The sequence below is a fragment of the Ixodes scapularis genome, unplaced genomic scaffold (assembly GCF_016920785.2).
Source record: "Ixodes scapularis isolate PalLabHiFi unplaced genomic scaffold, ASM1692078v2 PGA_scaffold12__126_contigs__length_90152505, whole genome shotgun sequence".
Classification (NCBI taxonomy): Eukaryota; Metazoa; Arthropoda; class Arachnida; order Ixodida; family Ixodidae; genus Ixodes; species Ixodes scapularis.
The window spans coordinates 20,128,170-20,149,858 of record NW_024609838.1 but is presented as its reverse complement, the minus strand read 5'-3'; the positions used below and the strand labels follow the sequence as shown (position 1 = coordinate 20,149,858).

Genomic DNA, 21,689 nt, shown 5'->3' with positions numbered 1-21,689 from the left:
AATTGAACAGAGGCTTACAAACGTATTTCTAATGTTATAAAAACTAAATAGTGCTCATTAAAAAAACAATTAAAACTACATGAGCCCTTTAATAACAACACGCGAACTAATCAAGGCAATTTGAAAGCATCGTCAACCTCGCTCAAGCCGTTCCTCAGTTTATCGTGACCATAAGACAAAAGAGAAACACAAAAGAACAGAATTAACTAGTAGTTCTATTTTTAACGCGTCCCAAATCAGCCATCCGTAACCAACGAGAACGCTGGCAAAGCTCGACCGCGATGTCAAGACTTGTTCCAAAGTTGAAACTACGGGTGAACACAAGATGAAGTGTCAAAACCCGTGAAAGATTAAAAAATGTATATATCATTCGTTTTTGAACGGCGAAAACATATTTTCAGCGTCACAGATAGAGAATCGTAGAAGTTTTACGTCGAGCGGAGCCTTAGGACCAGACAAAAACAGCAGGTGACAATCACAATGGTACTTTAATAATCGTACCTACCACCAAGACAGTCCCCACATTTTGCACCAAGTCTACGCGACTACATGGCTAGTTACTGTGTTACAAACTCTTCCTTTACGCTCTGCGATCCCGGGAAAGACGAAGAACTCGCGACGACATCCACCAAAATGCTAAACAATAGAACAGACGGACGACAAAACCCCACCAACGCCAAAAGCTCTCCTATGCAAAAGAAGAGAACAAATTCCTGTCAAACTGTCGTAATCGTCCCAGTAGCTCGTACGTTATACATCGTGCGCGTTACGCTTCCCATTGATAAGCAGGATGAATGAATGGAAGCAGTGGCAAGGTCGGTTCTCAAAGAATTAAGTAGCGAACGATGGATCTTTTTTCGGAGGGACCACTTACACAAGACGGCCACGGCGCGGGACTCGAAGAGCAGGGTCTCATTTTTCGCTCTCTGTTCGAGCAGGACACTGTACGGATTCGGAGGTCTTACTTTGTGGTAGATCCTAAAGCTCTTGCCTAACGGCATCGTGCTAGCCGCAGCCTGTCACGGGGGAAATATCAGCGGACGAGCAGCTTGTTTTTATTTTCTTCTGCTTCACCGGACCATGGACGGCTTCGCCGCCGCTCGCCGTCTCCGCCGCTCTTTCGCGAGCGCAGCAGCAGCAGTCTCGCTCAATCTCGAGCGCCGCGAGACTTTACGAGAGTAAGTAAGGTACATAGTTGCCAGCTGCTTTTGATAGTTCGTCTGGATTTGTGAGTTGGAAGTAGAAGTTTGGCAACATTGCGTCAAATAACCAAACCGAAACCACTGTACTGAAACGTTTTTGCGCGATAATCTCTAGCGACGATGAAGAGTTGGTCAGAAACTGTGAGAAATCAGAGCATCTGATTTCTGACAGTTTTCATTAGTCTTGCATTGCTGCTCAGCTGTCTTTTTCCACAAAAGTTATGTTGCTGTGGTGTTTGTACGTTGGTGACATTGGATGGTATGTGTTATTCAGTTTTATTGTCCTTTGCACCTCCCGCTGTCTCTTTTTTTTTTTTTTTTTGTAATTCCCTGTGGGGCCTTAAAAAGTTAAATAAATAAGTCATTCAACAAAGTTGGATAGAAACATGATCGCAAAGGCGTTCAAGGTATCCTGTAGAAATAAATCTTCTCCGGACTTCTCACCAACAGCTGCCATGCGTCTACGAACAAAAAGAAAACCGCGGAAATGTCTAATAAAAAACCCTTTTCACACACACACACACGCTTTCTCACTTGCTCTCTCTCTCTCTCTCTTTCTCTTTCTCTCTTTTTTTTTTTTTTTTTTTTTTTGAGTAGCATCACGTGAGCATTTCCGAAGTAACTTTCTTTCTTGTCGGTGCTGCCATCTGTAACCTAAAGCGCCAAGCTCGTTTTCACGTTATTGGTTCGGTGCGCGGAGTTTGGCTCGTCGTTTTGGGCGCCCGAGTTCGTTTCACCGGGCGGTGTGTGCGTCGGACGTCGAAACACTTCGAGAAACTCGTGTTTTCCGTGGTTCTCCAAAGTTTTCGAAGCGGTGTACGACAGCATTTCGGCGATATCCTCACATGTGTTGCGCCGAAGACAATGCCTTTCGCTGGTTCCTGCTCGTACGACTTTACTACGGCAGCGACTTCGGGAGCAGTTTTGAGTACGTGATCTCCCTGCACTCGATGACCGTCAAGCACTTCGGTAAGTTTATTTGGCTTTCCTCTGCCTCTTCAACGAAACCTTTGAGCGAAGACGCTGTTTGTTCGAGTTCGGTTACCGATCTGCAGCTCCAACCCAACGTTTGCTGTTAGTAAAAAAAAATGAAAGAAAAAAAAAAGCGCCACAAGTGTTTATGAAGGGTTGTACATTCCCGTCGTTTGTTCTAAGACCGCGCGAACGTTGAGTAAAAATACAAGGTCTTCTCTTGGCATAAGTTTAATGGTTCACAATTTTGAATTGTTTACCCACCTGTTGTGGTACAAACAAACACGTGCGTATCATATTTTTTTTTTTATTAATTTGTTTTGCTGGGCAACTGTTGAGGGGTTCACATAAACCTTTTGAGACTTGTTTGACAGAGGCCATTATGATCCTGTGGGCCATTATGATCCTGTACTCTTCACAAGCTCCCGAAAGAAACAGATGATAATGTTCAAGTGTACCTGCGGTCTAGAGCCGTTATCGGGTTGATAAGTCATGTTTTTACGCCATCAGAGCCCTCGATATGTCAAAACGTGCTCTTCAGCACTGGCCCATTAAATGCGATTTGCTGCGGAAAGCGTAAATACTGAGGTTCTCACTTGAGATAGGTGTCCGCGGGCACCTTGGTTTTGTCTTTGTGTCCTTCAGTGTGAGACTTTGTTATTTTTAGTATTTTTTTTTTCTTACTCTATAGATGAAACGTTGAAAACATTTGTCCACCCCCTGCTTATGAAAGATTTAAACTCACCCTCACGTAGTAAAGAAACAGATTTTGTTTTGTTTTTACTTGCTTTTTGTAGAAGTGCAGAACGTTCGGAAAACTTATTTGAGAGACCTAGTAACGTAATTGTTTCGTGGATAACTTATCATTTTCGCAGTAGAAACAAATGTGGAGTGGAGAGGTGGAAGGGAAAGAAATGCATCGACTGCTGCACTCTAATAAACAAAACTCTTCTGGCTGCGGTGGCCAAGTTGCAAACGCACGTACGCCACAGGTATGAGAACAGCTGTCACTCACTCCAAACATTGAGGTGTCAAGTACAAACTTCAAAGAAACTAACAGCAACAAAATATCGGAGTGAGAAAAAAAAAAAAAAAAGAAAGAGGTGTTTGACAGCTTGTGGTGTTTGTTCAGGTACAACAACAGTAGTTCAGGCGTGTCCGTTGTTACGGCACAGTGGGCCTATCGGGATGAAAGGTCGGGTCATGGGACCGCAATCCACCAGTGGGAGACTTTTATGAGTCAGCGAGAATTTGATTGGTCGCTGGGGTACTGCATCAGTGTCCAGCTCAAGTTCGTCTGCTTCTTGCACAGGGGTTACGATGATGTCACAACGGTGAGCTCTTATTGGCTGATTCGAAAAAAAAAAATAGTGGGTAGACCTCAAGGCGTCTAGCATTGAAGTCTACCCACTATCCTTCCAATCGAAGCTAATCAGAGCTCGGCGTTGTTATAACGTCACCGCAACAGCTACGCAAGAAGCAGACGACTTGCTGTCTGCATAGGTGTTCCAATTTTCACCGAAAACGGCCAATCACCGAATATTTTTATGTGTGTGTGTGTGTGTGTGGGGGGGGGGGGGGGGGGGGGAGGGGGGGGCGCAGAGGGAGAGAGAGAAGGGGTTATAATAATAGTAATAATTTATTTGTATAAAATTATATAGTCTGGTCTTATAAATACAAAAGATGCAGAAATAATAGTAATAGTGAATAAAACACCAAAAACTCGAAAGTCCAATGGGTGTTCTTTTTCTTTCTTTTTTTAATCTTAATTGCATTCAACGTATATTGTTGACGGAAGCTGTGACACCGTCCATGGCATAACACTTTGTTTTTCCTGGGATATATGCTTAAGAAAGCTCAAATAACTTAAGTACATTTATTACTGATTCTGGCCTATCGCACAGGTTTGCTTCATTTCGTGCACCAATGGTTCTTTGTTCATTTTTTAGTCATTTATTCCCAGAAGTTATATCTAAGAGTTCTTCCCCATACAGCTGATGCGTGTGCCGAATTATTTTGCTGAAGTGTCTAAACACACACATGAAAATCGCGAAATAATTAATGAAATCTTAACGTCTTATTGTTTTTTTCTTATATCTTTCGCGTGCTTTATTGCGTTGTTGTGTGTGTTTATTTTCTTTTTTTTTTTTTTCGATTGCTGATTTTAGGAGATTTTGCAACCGTAAATTTATTTTGGTTGCTCTTTCCAGATCTTCTGTTCGAAAGCTTCGACAGCGTTCGCAACAAAAAAAAAACCTAACGTCAAAATCCTTTTCTTTTTTTTTTCTTTTTTTTTTTTACATATATTAGCCGTTTTTGCATTGCAGAGGAGTAGTCCTGGTGTTTGCGCTTTAATGCGAGCATACGACGTGACCAATGATTGGTTGTTTGTTTTTTCTTGCGTTTTTGCTAATTTCCATTGTTTAGCAGCTACTTCGCTCATTACGAAATCTCGGTCCATATTTCGCAACTTCCGGCACCGGTTGAAACAATGCAAGGAAACCGGTTGGGATCTTCAGCATAAGTATACACAACTTATAGCTGGTGCTCGTCTGCTAACGATCGCAGACGGCCATACCGGAAAGCGGCACGGATAATCACTTCGGTGCTAAAACTGGCGTATCTAATTACGTGAAATCGGATGCGTTTCTCAGCTGGAATTATACCTCTATAGGGCGAGCCGTCTTGTCAGCAGTTTTCATTCTTGCTGAATACACTTGTCAGCAACAGAGAAAACAATATTATATTTCTTGCTGACCAGTGTTTTTCATTGGTATTTCTTTATTTATTTATTTATTTATTTACTCTTGAGTTTAAGATATCCCCCAACAGCTAAACACCTTACGGGTGGTAAAATTCAAAACCAAACAAGCAATGCAAACACTACAATAATGAAAGTACAAAGACAGTACGTTGAATTGCAGAAGTTTTATGTCATTTCCGCTACCATTACGTTTTTTAAAATCGTTAAAAATCATAAAGACATCTTTTGTAGGTGACGTAAGGTTGTTGTACAAGTCCACCGTTATCGTGAGAGACGAGAGGTTTGAATTTCTAGGAACATTGAAAAGTTCATTATATCTCAAGAAGCGAGATGTAGTACACGAATGCTTATGTCTATTCGCAAGCATGGGCAAGCTACTCCGCGATCCGTTAGTGTCTGCAAAAATAACAAATTTCTAATATACCTTTTCTCTGCAAGTGGGATTATTTTCAATTTACGAAGTAGTCAGTTATGATCATAATCATATATTTTCTTGCCGAAATATCGGTCGTATACCAAACGAATAAAACGTCTGTGCAATCCTTCAATCCTATCTAATCTAGACAAAGTCAGTGAATTCCACGCGATTGATGCAAATTCTAATCTCGAGTGGACGAAACCGTTATACAGTACTATTACAGTTTTCGGGTTTTTAAAGTTCCGTGTAATCCATGCCAAGCATCCTCAATAATGAAGCAATTATACATCATTCACCTGTGCTTCCATTCGAAGGATGGAATAATTCACCGAGATCTCGAATTTCAGACTTTCGTTCTGTTTCACACATGTTCAGCGTGTAAGAATGCGTATATACTATACTTTTTGGGGGCTAGATGTAATGACGTTGGTTTTTTGTTAAATTTAACATTAGACAATGATTTGAGCACCGTATACTGACCGCATTAATATCTCTTTGCAATTTCCAGGGGTTTCAATTTGTGGAATATTTTTTACGTCGTCTGCATACTGCGGCATCCGAGAAAACTTTATACAGTCAAAAAGATAATTGGAAAAAAAAATTATGTATAAAAGGGTGCCAAGATTTGATCCCTGAGGCGTACCCCAGAAGTAGCGACGTATGTGGCAGACATGACTCCTTCAATACGATGCAAAGTTCTCGCGCCCCGACGAATACCTTCTGAACCGCCTTGTGTATATCTCTCGTTTACTCCATATTCAGACAACTTCACCAAGAGCAATTCATGATTGACCATATCGAAGGCTTTCCTCGTATCTAAATAAATTACATCAACTTGTCCTTTCTCTTCAATCGCTGGAGCGCAAACTGTATAAACTGACAAAGATTTGTTTCTACCAATCTGCCAATCTGGTATAAATCCCACAAGCGTCCACAAAATGAATTATTGTGTTGCTTGTTTGTTTGTTTGTTGTTGTTGTTGTTGTTGTTTTTTTTTTTTTTTTTGACAATATTAGGCTTAGGTGGACGTCGGCTCACAGAAATTTCTTTTTTTTTATACTTTGCGTCATCAATTTCGTGCTACATTGTCAAGGCTAGCATACGTAGCTTCCACTGTGTAGCAGTCCCGCACAACTGCGAGAGCACGTGGCGTTGTCTGGAGGAGGAGGAGGAGGAGGAAAAAGGAGGTTGATGTGTTTTTGTTTTTTTTTGCTATTGTTATAGGACTTGATCGCTTTCAATCGATGGCACTATTTATCTGTCGTATTCTTCCCGATTGTCTGGGTTCGACATTAGATTCACACTAAAAATACTTGAACCACAAAACAGCCTGCATGTTTTATTCGTGTCCCAAACTTACTCACCAAAACGATGACTCGCTGGATATGGGTCACGATGGCATTCCTTGCGTCAAGATTTATTTTGTGAGAAGTACGTCATCGCAAGGCGTGAGATGATGGCCATAGTGACGAAGTCATAGATGTCAAATTAATGTTCAGATAAGAACCCCGACAAATGAAAAAAAAAATTATGAAATTCGACGCCAATTTGGTACAAAAGTTGTTTTCATTTCTCTTGTTATTTTGCTGACAAGAAACCGGTGCGTCCGTCTGCTTCCTCGTGGAGCGGGCGAGGGGATAGTCACTGTGATTGGTTCCTGATTGGCTGGGGCAAGAGGAGCCAGTCATCGTATCCTCGTGGAAAGTAAAAGCGTCAAAAATACGAAGGACAGTCTCTTCTCCTAATTTCCTCCGGTAACGCAACTGAACTGGTCGGCGTACATCACAGAGCACTTTGTGCGTCGTCCTTCTACTTGTCCTTCGTGTTGTTGTTGTTGTTGTTGTTGTTTTTTTGCGTTTTTGTTTTTTTATTTTCTGCATTGTACAATCATTCCGCCGAAGCATATACCTTTCTGCAATCACCATATCTTTGACTTTGGCAAGAGCCAATCATCGCGATTGTCCCTTCGATTGGTCACAGTATGTGGCTAAGAAAAGCAGGTGAAGCTCCTCTTTTTAAAGCCTTTCACTCTTTCCACTTTAGCAAAGCGAATGCTGGAGAGGAGGTGAGCGGATCCGCCTCCCGTCCAGCTTTCGCTCTGCTAAAGTGGAAAGGGGGAAATACTTTGAAGGAAGGAACTTCTGAGCCTGCGACAGACTCGCTATTTAGCGAGATCGATCCATGGATGGATAGGATTAAGAATCAATCAGTATTTTTACTCGGGGCCGTAGACTGTCACTGAGATTGGCTCTTTGCCCAGCAAATGACAAAACCCCAAATACTGTGATAAAAAAAATAGCGACCTTCAATTGAGCAATGATCGTAGAACGTCAAGCTTAACGTCCCATGCGTGATAGCTGTCCCCTACGTAACTTAGCAACGTCGTGGTTTGCTTGCGCGAGTAAGTTACTTGCAGCTGGAACGACATTTCACAAAAGTCTTCACTATCGTGCCCGCGTCTATCACAGCATTTGTACACCAAAGGCTTTGAATGTCACCCTAAGGCAGTCTGCCGATGTATACACCATAGGCTGCACGAAATGTCAAAATTTTCCACGCGAAAGTATTGCCTGAAACTTGTACACAATGAACGAAGCCCGCGGGGGACGATGTATTATTATTCGAGTAAACGAAGCAACCTTTTTTGCATTCACACCCCTACGCCAACGACGTGTTCTTTACAAATAGTCGCGTTCTGCCCGCAGGAGCACCGGTGGGCCCTACGCTGCCCAGTCGGTGCGAAATCATGTTTGTGACGTCAGAAGACTGATATAAACACGGGAAGCTATATTCCCTAAATAGTCCATAATAAGTAAACGCAGTGGATCACAGGACAAGTTTATGTCCTCCTTTGCGCATCATCCCATTCAACGCTACACTCTCCAGTGCATCTACTTTCCCGCAAAGCACCTCCCGGGCCGAGCGTGAAGTTTCACTTTCTTACGTCATGCTTAATTTCAAAACGCTATTTTTTTTTTTTTTTTAAATTATAGTTTTGTCATTGTAGATTGCAGCGATTGATTCTCCCAATTGTGCTTCGCTGGATCATAACCTTCTCACTTACGATATATGTGCTCCGAATATTATAGTTTATCTGTAAGTGTGCAGACGGATAGAACAGATCCCGCGCCGCTAAACTACGCATCTCGCGATGCGTGACTCAGGCCTGTCATACGCGGCCCGGAACACAGGAGGTATCGTTGGGCGAAAATATGGGCGAAAGCTTGCGGGTCTGTGCCGCACCTGTTTGCAGAGTGCCGCGCGCCAAGTCGGTCTCGGAGTTGCCGTGGTCTCCGAGATCCGCGCGTGGCGTAAAGTTCATTGCGGTCCGCTCTGCGGAACAGCGAATCGTGAAAAGGCTCCCAGTTGTTTAACGGTACAATGTTTTTAAGGGGGTCATGAAACGATATCGAGTTGAAATGTTCATGAGTTTGCAGAGACGTATACACTGTCTGGCACAGACAGCAACTGATTCAGAAGTTTTTTTTTTTTTTTTTTTTTTTTTTTTGTCACGGTAAAAGTGCGAAGATAAAAGGAAACTATTTCTTTTAGTATTGCCTTAAGCCTGATGGCGTAATTGTGGGATCGAAAGCACCCGCCTGACGACACTCGAGCGCGGCTCGTGGATTGGACGCGAGAAATGCGTGAGAGCTCGACTGCGGCTCGTGACAATCAATGCCTCGGCGGACACTCGCGGCTAGTGGCTCGTGGCCAACCACTGCGGTGATGAGATCAGCCGAACTCTTAACAATGCCTGGAGCTCAGCACGCGTATTCTATTTTGCCGATCCCAGCGCGTGGCTATGATTAACGTTGGCGGCATAGGATAAACACCAGGCCGCGTGACCCCGTGTTCTGGCTCCGAGTTGAGGGGTTGAGCGATGCTCATATTTCTCGAATTTTCTGGTCGACTGCCATTGCCTATAGAAAGAAAAACTGAGGCAAATTCATTCGGCTATTCACGTTGATTCCAAGTAGGATTTAGCGAATGTAGAAAAATTGTTTCATGGGTTCTTTAAACGCGATATATCATATCCTTCGGCCAAGCTGGGCGTTTACTGCGGCGCACTCGAAACGCCAATCAGAGATCCTCATTTAATTAGATCAGTCGATCAGATATAAAACAGTAACGGAGTGAGCTTCATAATGACCCTCTCGTAGAACTTCGGCGTTTTTGCAGCTTGGGGTGGGCCGGGAACCACCAACGATGACGAAATTCGCAGGCCTTATATCTTCTATAGATGGTATCGCTCAAAGTACGTTACCGTAAGCGCGGAGCTCAAGTTCGTATGCCTTCCCGCACAACACTCGGAGAGCCAATCACCGCAACTTACGGAGGCAGCTCAGCGAATGACAATGCTGGAACATATGTTTAGACCCAAAAACGCAGTCTGAGTTGTGACATTAAGCAATGAAAAAAGTCACGCTTGCATTGCTTAATGTCACAACTCAGACTGCGTTTTTTGCGCTGCAGTGTCAATGCGCAGTACCGCACGGATGTGCAGCCTGACCATATGGAACGTGTTTCGAGCATGAGATGGCTCTTTTGGACGGGATATCGGACGCCACGCTTGCCCCTCACAACCCAGTAACTCTGTTGTTGTTGTTTTCGTTTCGCCAGTAATAAGTGCTGGGAGTCACTTATACAGCTCGCCGGGTGTGGCGAGTCTCCAGCATCTCATTATTGCTTCGCAGCCCATCAGAGTGCGGCATTGGCCGATAAGACTGCCTTATACGACCAATCACGAAGAGTGAACGTCATAAGCCACGCCCACCTAGAAAAATCAAAAGCCTAGAATTTTTGACGTCATCGCAGCGGGATCGAGCGAAGACACTGATTGGATACGACTGCTGCGTCGGTACTCAGCTGGCCCTCGTGTCGAATCAACGCGTCGAAGGATCGCTCGGCACTGGGTCCAACTCCTGAGTTGACGTTCCATGGAGGAAGGGTGGGGCATTCGGAGGTCTTCATATTATTCCAAATTGTCTTGGCCAGATAGCCCCCAAACACCGAAAGGTCGAAGTGCCAACTGTTTTCCCCCTCCAACTGGAGAAAAATAAAGAATTTTGATTTGATTTGATTTGAAGTGCATGGGGAATTGAAACTGTTTTGGTGCAAGAAACAACCGGGTCTCTCTCGGCGACACCCCAGAGATGTCAGAAGCGATCCCGTGCTCTCCGCTCTTCGTAAACTCGCCGCTTTTTTTCAGTGGAATCTCTAGCTTTGATTTGATTATGTGTCGAGTTCGGGCCCATATATGCCGGATGTGGTGACAAAACTTAAAATGGCTCCGCCGCAAAAACGCCCAAGTTTTTTTTTTTTTTTTTTTTTTTTTTTTTTTTATGTACAGTAAAAGAGAGCACATTCGTTGCCCTGCCTCTCAACTTGCCTGTAAGTTGGTCAAACTTACCACGTTTAGAAAAAGAATAATAAAAAAATCTTCACACGATTTTTTTTTCTGACGTTATTTTTTTAATGTTAGACGCCCATACCCATAGCTTTATCGTTGGCAACCGAGGTGCATCCTTGAGCAAACAGCTCGCCTCGTACAGGCGATTAAAATGAGAAGCAGCTGAAAAAGCAAAAATAAAGGCAAAACACTACTTTTATATACCTGGTGTTTCTGCGAAGACTTTAAAAAAACCTAAAAATTAAAACGTAAAAAAAAAAAAAAAATTTTTCGGGAACAAATTACTAGCCACGGCGGACGTCAGGAATTGTCAAAAACATAGTAATTAGCCAGCTAATTAATTAAAATTTGTTGATTAACTTTTTAATTAGGGGAAATAGACATATAGTTCCAAGTTGAAAGTTGCTGAGCGTAATCGAAAACCACTAAATCAGTCATTTTCGGAAAGACCTTGAGCGCGTGAGACGAGTAGTAGCGCACTAAAGTTACTACCACTCGTGGAGCAGGTACAAGGCTGGGGCTAGATAAGAGACGGAAAAATCGCGCGGGCGCCTTATCGCAACCGCTAGCTTTGTACCTGCTCGAAGAGCGGTAACTTTAGTGCGCTACTACGCTTCTCACGCGCTCTAAGTCTTTCTGAAAACGACTGATTTAGTGGATTTCAATAACGCTCAGCAACTTTCTACTTGGAACCATGTGTCTATTTCCCCTAATTAAAAAGGTAATTAACAAATTTTAATTAATTAGCTGGGTCATTAGTATGTTTTTGGCAATCTCTGACGTCCGCCGTGGCTGGTAGTTTGTTCCCGAAAAAAGTTTTTTTTTTTTTTTTTGACGCTTTAATTTTTAGGATTTTTGAGTCTTCGCGGAAACACCCGGTATATATATATATAGTACAATATATCTAAACCACGTATAACTTAAGTTCGTTTGTCGCTCACCCACTCCATCTTTGGGTAAGCGCAAAAAAAAAAAAAAAACGTTCGGAAAGAACGCACAATGTGTAAGAACAGAAAGGGTTGTGCTGGGGGTACGAGAAGATAACGCAAAAACCTGTCATTTCCTAACATAGCTGTCATTCAAGGATCGTCAAGGCCGGAGTGGTCAAGTCTCTAGTTAAACATGCGCTGGATAGGTCGTGCACCCCTTACATGAATCAAGCAGTACAGAGACAGTGGAAGAGACTGGTAGATGTGGCGTATTGAGAAGCTTTTATTAAAAGACTACTGTCCATACAGATCAAAGATGTGAAGAAAAAGCAGGAAACAAGGAACCGGAGAGTTGTTATGGCATATTTTCCTGACATATCTCACAACTTGAAGGCGCGTGTGCAAAAAGTTTGGTGTCGACACCGTTCTCACTACGGACTTCAAGTTAAGTAGATTGACAGCTCTTCAAAACGGACATACAGGTTGTCAAAAAGAGCACCGTGAAAAATCAGTTTCTTGAGAAGAAGGCGTAGTATACGAGTTACCGTTGGCCTGTGGTTTCAAGTATATATGTCGGTCAAACTTTATAATGTATCAATGATAGACGAACTGAGCACAAACGGAACGTAAAAAAACAAAGTGTTGAATTCGGAATTGGCTACGCATATATCAGGAATGTAACAATTGTGCGGTTGACTGGTCAGGAGCAGAAATGCTATGCAGAGAATACAAGGACATGAAACGTCTTGTGAAAGGAACGATTAGAATAAATACTTTGGGCAATTGCGTTAGTCAAGTTTCAATGCAGCTAGTAAACCAGTCCAAAATTTTTCTCAAAATGTGAATGTATTCTTTTTTTTCTACGCTGTACTTTTTTTTTTCTTTTTTGTGTGTTTTGTTTGGAATGTCCTTTATGTATTGTTCAAGAAGACATTGTATGAAGCGTGCGGTTCTGTCTAATGTTTTGGACGTTTGGTGTCGTTTTTTTGTGCTTTGTTAAGAAACTCCTTACAGAGAACAATGGTGAACTCTTGGGGTATAGAAGGTCTTCTTTGTGGTAAAGGGAGAAGCGTATCGGTGTGCGTTGGTGGTGACGTTAGGAGCTGGTCATAAAAGCTCTGGACGCAATAAAATTTGTTAGCCGAGTTTGGGGCACTTTCTGACCCCTTATTTTTGTGTCTTACACTTTTCTTTCAATTTTCCTTCCAAGTTTCAGGATTTTAACATAATGATCAGAAATATATGTTTTGAACGGAAATGAATGGAACGACGTCACAAGACTCTTTTTGGCGCTTGAGACATCTATATGAACACGGGCTCGCAACCGCGGGCTGCGTACGGCCCGCGGGTCGCGCATTTGAAACCCCTACCCGAGTCTCCACTCCGTTTCAACTTTCGATGGACCGCGACGGACGGTTTATACACGAGCCATCGCAACCAATCCAACGCCGCGAACGTATACCACGTAACCACCGCCTTGCGTGTCGCTGCGTCTTTCCAGAAAGTCACGTGAATCTCACAGGGCGTTTCGATTGGTTCCGATGGCTCGTGCGTCCTATGTGGGCCATTTGAGGTGAACCGAAGTATATAGAGTGATGAGAGCTCGCCTCCGGTGGATAAACAGTCACGCGCGCGCACGCGGAACGGAGCTTAGAAGGGCAGCCTCGAAACATGCACCGCTCCACGAACAATCCTCGAAGCCTCCACGCGGTGTTTGTTGCGGCAAACAACTCTTGTCCCTTATCGGAGGGTAGGGGCAGAAACCGCGATGTCGTCATAGCGTGGATTACGCTGCGCCCGACACCTTCTTTCTCAGATAGGCAAAGAAAAAAAGTGCGCGCTCTATGCATGATATACGCTCGAGCTGCATCCGAGAGATTTGCAGCCTGCGCAGACTGCAATGTGTCGGTGACTGCGGTTGCAGCAGGTGCACCAGCGGCAATCCTGTAGAGCCACCCCCCCACCCTGGTCCCCCTTCCCGCTGTCGCTCGACCCCATCCCACGATGCCGCCGCTGTCCCGTGCACCATCCAGCGGCCGAATGGTCCCCGTCGCCAAGTTGGCCTGGGTTTCCATCTTGATGGCCTTCCTGTGGCCCTACTTCCTGGCGCGGTTCCTGTGTCGGATCTGGCTGCGCTTCCTAAGAGGCTGCTTCAGTGAGTTTCTCTCCCCTTTCCCAATTCCCTCCACATCTTAAAGCCCCAGTCGCACGGCTGTCAAGCATAGTCGATGTATGCTTCGCATATATTTGCGCTCAGTTTGTGTATGACCAATGTGACATAGACAAGGAGGAAACACGTCCCAGACAGAATCTGCGGACGGTCTTTTTTTGTTATTGGCTGAAGCTGAGCATGTTGGTTCATTGCTTGTGAATGGGGCCAGCTGAACATGGAAAACACACGGAGAAAAAATATAACATTCGCACCGCTGGACTAGCAACATTTAATGATTCCTCTTTTTCCTTTTCTGCTAATCCTTGATTCCGGTTTCCTTTTTCTTTACACTTAGATTTTTTAATTGTTTACACTTGATTTACGTTTTCTTTTTCTTTACGCTTAATTCGGAATTTCTCTTCCTTAAACGCATTGTCCTTTCTGCCTTCGGAATGTTCTCATCCCTTTTCTTCTGTCTCCCTTAAACGGTCTTCCTCTTCTTCTACTTTTGCCTGGTCCTCATGTCACTCCGCAGGAAAATCTTCTCGGAGTTGTGTAGTGCGACGGAAGGGGCACTAACACAGTCCACGCCTTTTTCTTCAATGGCTAGGGCTTCCAGGAGTTCACGGGCGAGTTGATTTTTATGTCGCCCCACGATGCTTACGTTGCACAAGGTTGCCCCGCATTGGCATGCGCGACAATGGGCTGCAAGGTGTCCCGCTGCTGTCACGTTTCGTAGAGATGTGGCATGTTCTCTGGTTCTATCGTTGATACAGCGCCCTGTCTGCCCTGTCTGCCAACAGCAAGGTCTCGCATCATTCCAAAGTGCGGTTGGCATGTCACTCGACAGCTTTTTGGAATTGCTTAGTACTTACCTGAAGGCGACGGTGGTGTCCTATCAAAATCAGCAGTATGTGCAGAAAAGGGGCGTTTGCATCGGGTCTCGCGTGGCTCCCTACCTCAGCGATGTGTTTCTCGCATCATGTGGACTTGCTATCCAACGAAGCATGAAAGATCCCCGGGTTGAAGTCATCTTCCGCTACGTTGATGATTTTTTAATACTTTGTAACACGGAGGTAGAAGAACAAAACAACGGTTGCCGCGAGCATGTCATGAGGTGCTTTGAACAGAGCTGCTCAGGACTTGAGTTCACTCATGAACTACCCGTAAACAAATCTATCAGATTCCTCGATCTAGCCTTAGACTTTAAAGAAGACCACGTCTGCTGGCGATACCAAGCTCGATCCTGCAAAGCGTTCCTTCCATTCGAATCCGGACACTCAAAGAACGTGAAACGTGGGGTCGCCACCACGGCACTAACATCTGCCTTAAAGAAGTCTTGCGAACACCAGATCCAGAAGAGTTTCGACACTCAGATATCCAGGCTACTTGATGCTGGGTATCCGGAAACGCTACTGGTATCAATATGTGAAAGGATCTCCCAGAAGTTGAAGCGCGGACAGGAAGGCACCGAGCAAACAACAAAGAAAAAGAATGCAAGTCCCATAGTGGTAGCACCATATCTCCATGGCATCACTCACCGACTAAAAAAGATCGCAGGCCGGCAAGGGGTCCAAGTGATAAGCTCCGCGCCAAACAAAGGGTATTCAATGTGCGGCAGGGTAAACGAAGACCAACGTAGGCACCAAGAGGAATGTAACATCGCACACAAAACAAAGTACGCCCAATGTCAAAAAGAGGTCATTTATAACATTCCATTAACATGTGGAAGGTGTTATATTGGGCAGACAGGGCGCTGTATCAACGATAGAACCAGAGAACATGCCACATCTCTACGAAACGTGACAGCAGCGGGACACCTTGCAGCCCATTGTCGCGCATGCCAATGCGGGGCAACCTTGTGCAACGTAAGCATCGTGGGGCGACATAAAAATCAACTCGCCCGTGAACTCCTGGAAGCCCTAGCCATCGAAGAAAAAGGCGTGGACTGTGTTAGTGCCCCTTCCGTCGCACTACACAACTCCGAGAAGATTTTCCTGCGGAGTGACATGAGGACCAGGCAAAAGTAGAAGAAGAGGAAGACCGTTTAAGGGAGACAGAAGAAAAGGGATGAGAACATTCCGAAGGCAGAAAGGACAATGCGTTTAAGGAAGAGAAATTCCGAATTAAGCGTAAAGAAAAAGAAAACGTAAATCAAGTGTAAACAATTAAAAAATCTAAGTGTAAAGAAAAAGGAAACCGGAATCAAGGATTAGCAGAAAAGGAAAAAGAGGAATCATTAAATGTTGCTAGTCCAGCGGTGCGAATGTTATATTTTTTCTCTGTGTGTTTTCCATGTTCAGCTGGCCCCATTCACAAGCAAAGGTCTTTTTTTTGTATGGCCGTCGCGACTCCAGCGACCTATAGGGGGCGCCACCACCAAACAAACATGGCGGCTGAGTCCAGGTCGCGTCGGCTCGGCCGGGCCGCCTGAACAGGTGGCGCGTTCAATTTAACAGATTTTCTTTTGTTTAATGCCCAATTTTATAGGTATTTGAACTGAGGCGGTTAAGTGTAGCCGGTGCAGATAAACTGGCAGAGCATAGCTTTGTTTTCCAACTGTGTTTTTGTTCTTTTCATGCCAAACTTTCCTTTCGGAGATTTTGTTCGAAACCGAAACTATGGGCTCTGGAGAGACGGTAATATACTAACCAGTTTTGATCATCTAAGGAAAGCGGCAATGAATGCAGAATTTTCCCACCGACAGTAATTTTCAGCCAACTCGCATGCCTCGACCATGCGACTTATCTGTCCGCGAAATCGACCTTTTGTGCGTATCCGCGTTTAAGAAACAGCTTCAGTCGTATGCTCGGTCAACAACACCGGCTGCAGGAAAATTACGAAAATTAAGCAAGCGCTTCTTGAGCCAAGGAGCATGTTAACCCGCCAGCACCCCAATAAGCAGCTGATACTCGTATTTCAATTCAGGTTTTAGTAGCAATCGAGAAGTCATTTGGACGAGCGGGTTATGTATTATATTACGTAGTATGTCCCACTAAAGCGAAATTAGTATATTCTTCGGTTTGAAATATGAGCTTAGTTAACTAGCTATTAGGTGAACTGCTGAATAAAAATATATTTGACAGACAAAGAGATACTAGGTTAAACTTAACCAAGTGGTTCTAGCCGGTAGCACGGAGACGAATGCGGACAAACTGAAGAGAGTCTTGATTGGAGATTCACGCAGAACCTCTCTGCATTGAGCTTGACTTCGAATCCTGAACAGAAAAAATGAGTATTTTTGTAGTCGGTCAACCTGAGCAATGTAGACGTATATTGCTGCTGGCTTAATTCGACGGAGGTATAATATAAATATTAGAAGCGCGATAGATCATAATGCCATGAATGCTTCTAGCGTTGCGAGACGCGTCCCCCACCTTTTGAAAACAGATAATTTTCCTCATTCATCATTTGCAGCGAGCAGGTTTTCCTAAATCAAGTAATTGCAAAATCAGCCCAACTCCTTCAGAGTGGTCCGGAGGCTTTTTCGGCGAAAAGCAGCCAAGATGAATAGCCAACGCACCGACCGGCGTTAGCGGCTCAAACTTGAAGCTAATCGAACACAACCAAACTCAAGAAAAGCAGCTATCGAACCTTCCCATTCACTTGACTGCAGCATTGGTGTTCCCTCCAGTGAAATGCCTCGTCTGTCGTCCTCCACCTGTTCTACATCCTCATAAAGAAACCCCTTATCAGTTACCAAGTAGTCGTGATTTTGAATGTGATTCGAGACAGACAAGAAATCAAAACGTTTTTTCCGCGATTCCTCCCCATCCAAGAAATTGAAAATACGTGATGGAAGGAAACAATCTACTGAGGTTTCGCCACACTAATGAAGACTCAGGCAAACTTAAGAAATTCCCGGACCTTCGTTAAATTACATTGTTCACCACCGCGCCGACAACACGTGTCCGCGAAAGCCACCAGAGACGCGGAGGAGCGCGGAGCTACCTGGACCGGCTGGTTCCCGGTTTTCCCGCTTGGTGGCGTCCGTTTTGCTGGAGTCGCGATATGACTTCCACTGGCGTCACGCCGGCGGCCAGTGTGGTGGTCTTTGCTATTGATGGCGCATCTTTTGCTGCGTGCGTTTCGCACCCGTCAATTTTTTTTTATTTATTTATTTTTTTTTTTTTTTTGCAAAAAGAAGTAATATATTACCAGCATGATACGATGACATCGCGTGCAAACCATGTAAAGCAACACCTATCTATATAAATTACAAGGCCGTTGTTCACTCTTGCAACAACCATATATGCATGCTATATAAAGCTGCGCAGTGATTCTGATGGAAGGTGCTTTCGATTTCGTAGTGATTATCACCGGTTAAATACAAATTCCATCGTGTTTTGCAAAATGAGCCAGATGAACCCTTGTCGGAATGAGGTCTGCTATAACCACCAATGCGCGCACCAAGCAGGCAGCTATTATACACCTTTCAGCGCTTGTCGCCCATGGGCGCAAAATGCCTATTCACTGGACCGTGGACGCATGCGCGGTGTTTGATATTTGGCAGAAGAGTTTCTGCGCATGACGAAGATGGCAGCGCGCGGAAGGCATTTATTGGAACGGTCTACAATCTCCGAGAGACCAAAATACACTATTTCTGAACTCTGAACCATGGCTCAGAGTTCGAGATTATGTGTTTGGTTAAAAACGACCACTGCAATGACGCTTTTTTTTTTTTTTTTTTTATGAGCAGTATTTAACAGTTATTCCGACAGCTCCCTTTGTCGGAAAGTTGAATAACTCTTTATTGTGGACGACCGTATACCCCTGGGGGGCTATGTTGCACGTTTTGGACTCCCAGGAGACTAGGAAGAAGGAAGTGACGTAGGTGTGAATGAACGTATCTTAGCAGCACCATGCAACGTGTCATCAGCGACTCCACCAATCAACATCCAAAGAGCGTTGTTGACGTCACTTCCTTCTCCCTAGTCTCCTGGGAGTCCAAAACGTGCAACATAGCCCCCTTGTTCCGCAAGCTACCATTAAAGTCAGTTGCAAAAACGTATTGCACTGCTCACACAGAAGGTGCGGTATGTGTAAGGGGACGGCGTCGGTATTGCAATAACTGGTGAATTGACTTTTTGAAAGAGTTTTTGAGAAATTGCATATACGGTAATAGAACATTACAAGTTACTTTTGTTTCTAAAAGAATGCTTGCAGAAAATTAAAAAAAAAAAAAAAAAGAAAAGCAGGGTTAGGGTTAACTAATATCACTTCGTGCAGCGTTCGCAATATTGAACATGTGTCAGGTCAACTGATTGCGCCGTGATAGCCACTCGGCATTGTTTTCGCAGTGTCGCGCTTTGGTATGGAGCAATTGAAGGAGAGGAGGAGATCATGAGCGTAGGAGAGTGTTGTCTGCTCCTCGCCTGGGGCACGCACGTACTAGGATTTTGTTTCGGGGAGGGGGGAGGGGGGGGGGGGGGGGGGGGGGGGCGCCCGCCTATGGCAAAATGCTTTATGAGGAGTAGGGGGGTGAGGAGGCCCCAGTAAAATGGAAAATTTCGGGGGGGGGGGGGGGGGGGCATGCCTCTCCCCCCGCCCCTTCCCTGGATGTTTCACCTTATGTTGTACCGCAGACAAGGCTAGAAGCGCGAGCTCATAGCGTTGGGAGCTGCTCTTAAAGCACGAGAGCTTGTGCCGCCGAGATCTGCCCCAGAGCAAGGGGCTTGCGCTTGTAGCCTTTCCTGCGGTACATCATAACCCCTTATGATGTACCCCTTAACCTTAAACAGAGTACAGGGTCTAACGTTCGAACACACACGGAACGTTGAAACCGCTCTCGTTTGCTGTGAGTGGAGGAAGACAGGGTGTAGAGACGAAGGCAGCTATAGCCTTTCCGTGTTCCCACTAATCCTTCCAATTGGAGCTCGGCTCTCTGACATCACCGCCACGCTTTGATCTTTTCCTCCCCCTCAGTCTCTTGCATGTATATTCTGTGAACGTGCACGTTGAAGCAAATGTAGGACGCATCGCGTCACTTCATGGCGTTCGTATACTATTTTCGGCTGTTGCTTGTGTCGAACCGACTGAGTCCAATGTCAAATAGTGCGGCAACGGATCTGCAATCGTAATGAGTTCTTTGTTATCAACCCGAAGGGATCCACGGTCCCGCTTATTGTCATTCGAAGATAACGGAGCATGGGGGAGCCTTGGACTTTCTGCATGCCGCTTCGTTTGTCTGGCTAATCTACCCTGATCGCTTCCTGGGTCACACGAATGTCGCCCGATGTGTACGTGTCAACAGGCGCTTTAGCTCTTCTCAAGAGCCTGTGCTACGGAATCCGTAACTCCTTTGACCAGCGCTACTTTGCTGCATTTTTTTTTTTTTTTTTTTTTTTACGATTGGACGAGCTTTTTTAAACGTAAGTGTTCTTTCCCTGCGGCCAGTCACAAGTAGCTGCCCGACTGTATTATAGCTTCTGTTGTCGCCCGTTTCAGGAGTCCGGAGTAAAGTCCCTGTATAAACAGAAGCACTGTTATAAACCTCACAGAAAAAAGGAACGGAATACGTTACCCGTCACGTTACTTCAAAATAAAAGGAACGGATTACCGTTACAGATAAAACGTAATGCGCGTTTATTTCGCGTTGAGTTTTACCTTTGAATAAAACGTTTAACTATTTTTACGTTACCGCCATATTTCAAAAAGTGGGAGCTATGGTGTCTGCGTGAGAAAGGAGAGGCAAAACTTTGAAGGTACTTGGGATGAGTTCGATTAAGAATTCATGTGACATGCGCGCCCCAAACACCAACAAAATTGACGTGATTTTTCTAACTTTTGGGAAGAAGATGTAACGAGTAACGTAACTACGTTACCGGTTACTCGAATTAACTAAACGTAAGTGCGTTCTACATTGCTATCCTGAAAATGTAAACGAGTATACGTTACCGAAAAAAGTAACATCATTATAAGTAGCATCGTTATCGTCAACACTGCATAAAAGTAAAGCCATTTGTTCAAAATGTTCATCCTCGCCGGCGCCTTCGCTCAAAAATGGCGGATAGGGAGAGGCTGCGAGGAGAGGGAAGCCCGCCGGCCAATCACGGCGTCACCTGAGCGCACGAGATGTCGTCATCGACATCATTGACCGGCACCTTCGCTCAAAACTGGCGTCGTGCATCCGGGGAGAGAGAGGAGGGGAGAGGGGGAATAGCGTTACTTTTACGTTTTCAAGGGCTTTGCTTTTGTGCTCGCTCACAGTGAATGAGATACGCCGGTACATGTCCTATGTAAAGCAATTAAAAAAAAAAAAAACAGGGCAGTAAAAACGGCTTATTCGCGCCATTAACTGAATTACTTTTTTTTATCTTCTGCAATTGATTTAGTTTGCTACTCGCTCTCTTGTTTCTTTTACCGATGACGCAAATATGGCGCCGTGACTGTCGGCTGATGGCTCAAGCAAACTTACAATAACTCCCCTCCCCCCCTTCCCCCAAGTAGGCAGGGAATCGGAGTAACCTGACATTAAATGTCCCCCAAGTAGGCAGAAAATCGGAGCAATCTGACATTAAACGTAACATCAGTGTTTCATCACCTCCGCGGTTGAATGACATTATTGCTGACTCATATTTCAGATGAGCCTTTCAAGGAATTTGGGCAAAGTGAACGCTTGGAGATGATGTGTAAATGTCAGCACAAAAATACACGCACGCACACAAAATGATGCTCATTATACTCACACACGCACGTACTTCATGCGTAAACAGTACTAATGGCACTTCTCTGGATCGGAAGAAAAACACGAATCCCTAGAAGGCAGAGATGTGCTAGAAACAGGGATAATCGAGCAAACCGCACTCAAATCTTTTAACAAAAAGAAAAAGGAATGCGTAG

General features: G+C 44.5%; 2 protein-coding genes across 5 annotated transcripts in view; one reads left to right on the top strand and one right to left on the bottom strand.

Moving 5' to 3' along the window:
* The window catches only part of LOC8030160 (synaptojanin-1), a 52,933-nt gene extending 51,769 nt beyond the window's left edge, over positions 1-1,164 (bottom strand). Inside the window, exon 1 of the mRNA XM_029971437.4 lies at positions 875-1,164. Coding sequence (XP_029827297.3) covers positions 875-1,001 — 127 coding nt within the window. The 5' untranslated portion in view covers positions 1,002-1,164. The remainder of the gene's footprint in view (positions 1-874) is intronic.
* Positions 1,165-1,869: 705 nt separating this feature from the next.
* The window catches only part of LOC8030159, a 66,051-nt gene continuing 46,231 nt past the window's right edge, over positions 1,870-21,689 (top strand). The window contains exon 1 of one of the 4 annotated variants that reach the window (XM_040505173.2): positions 1,870-2,171. In XM_040505173.2, the coding sequence (XP_040361107.2) occupies positions 2,048-2,171 (124 nt within the window). In that variant the 5' untranslated portion in view covers positions 1,870-2,047. Of the gene's footprint in view, positions 2,172-13,438; positions 13,851-21,689 lie in introns of those variants that run through there. The other 3 variants (XM_029971522.4, XM_042289452.1, XM_029971521.4) reach the window with 3 other exon arrangements.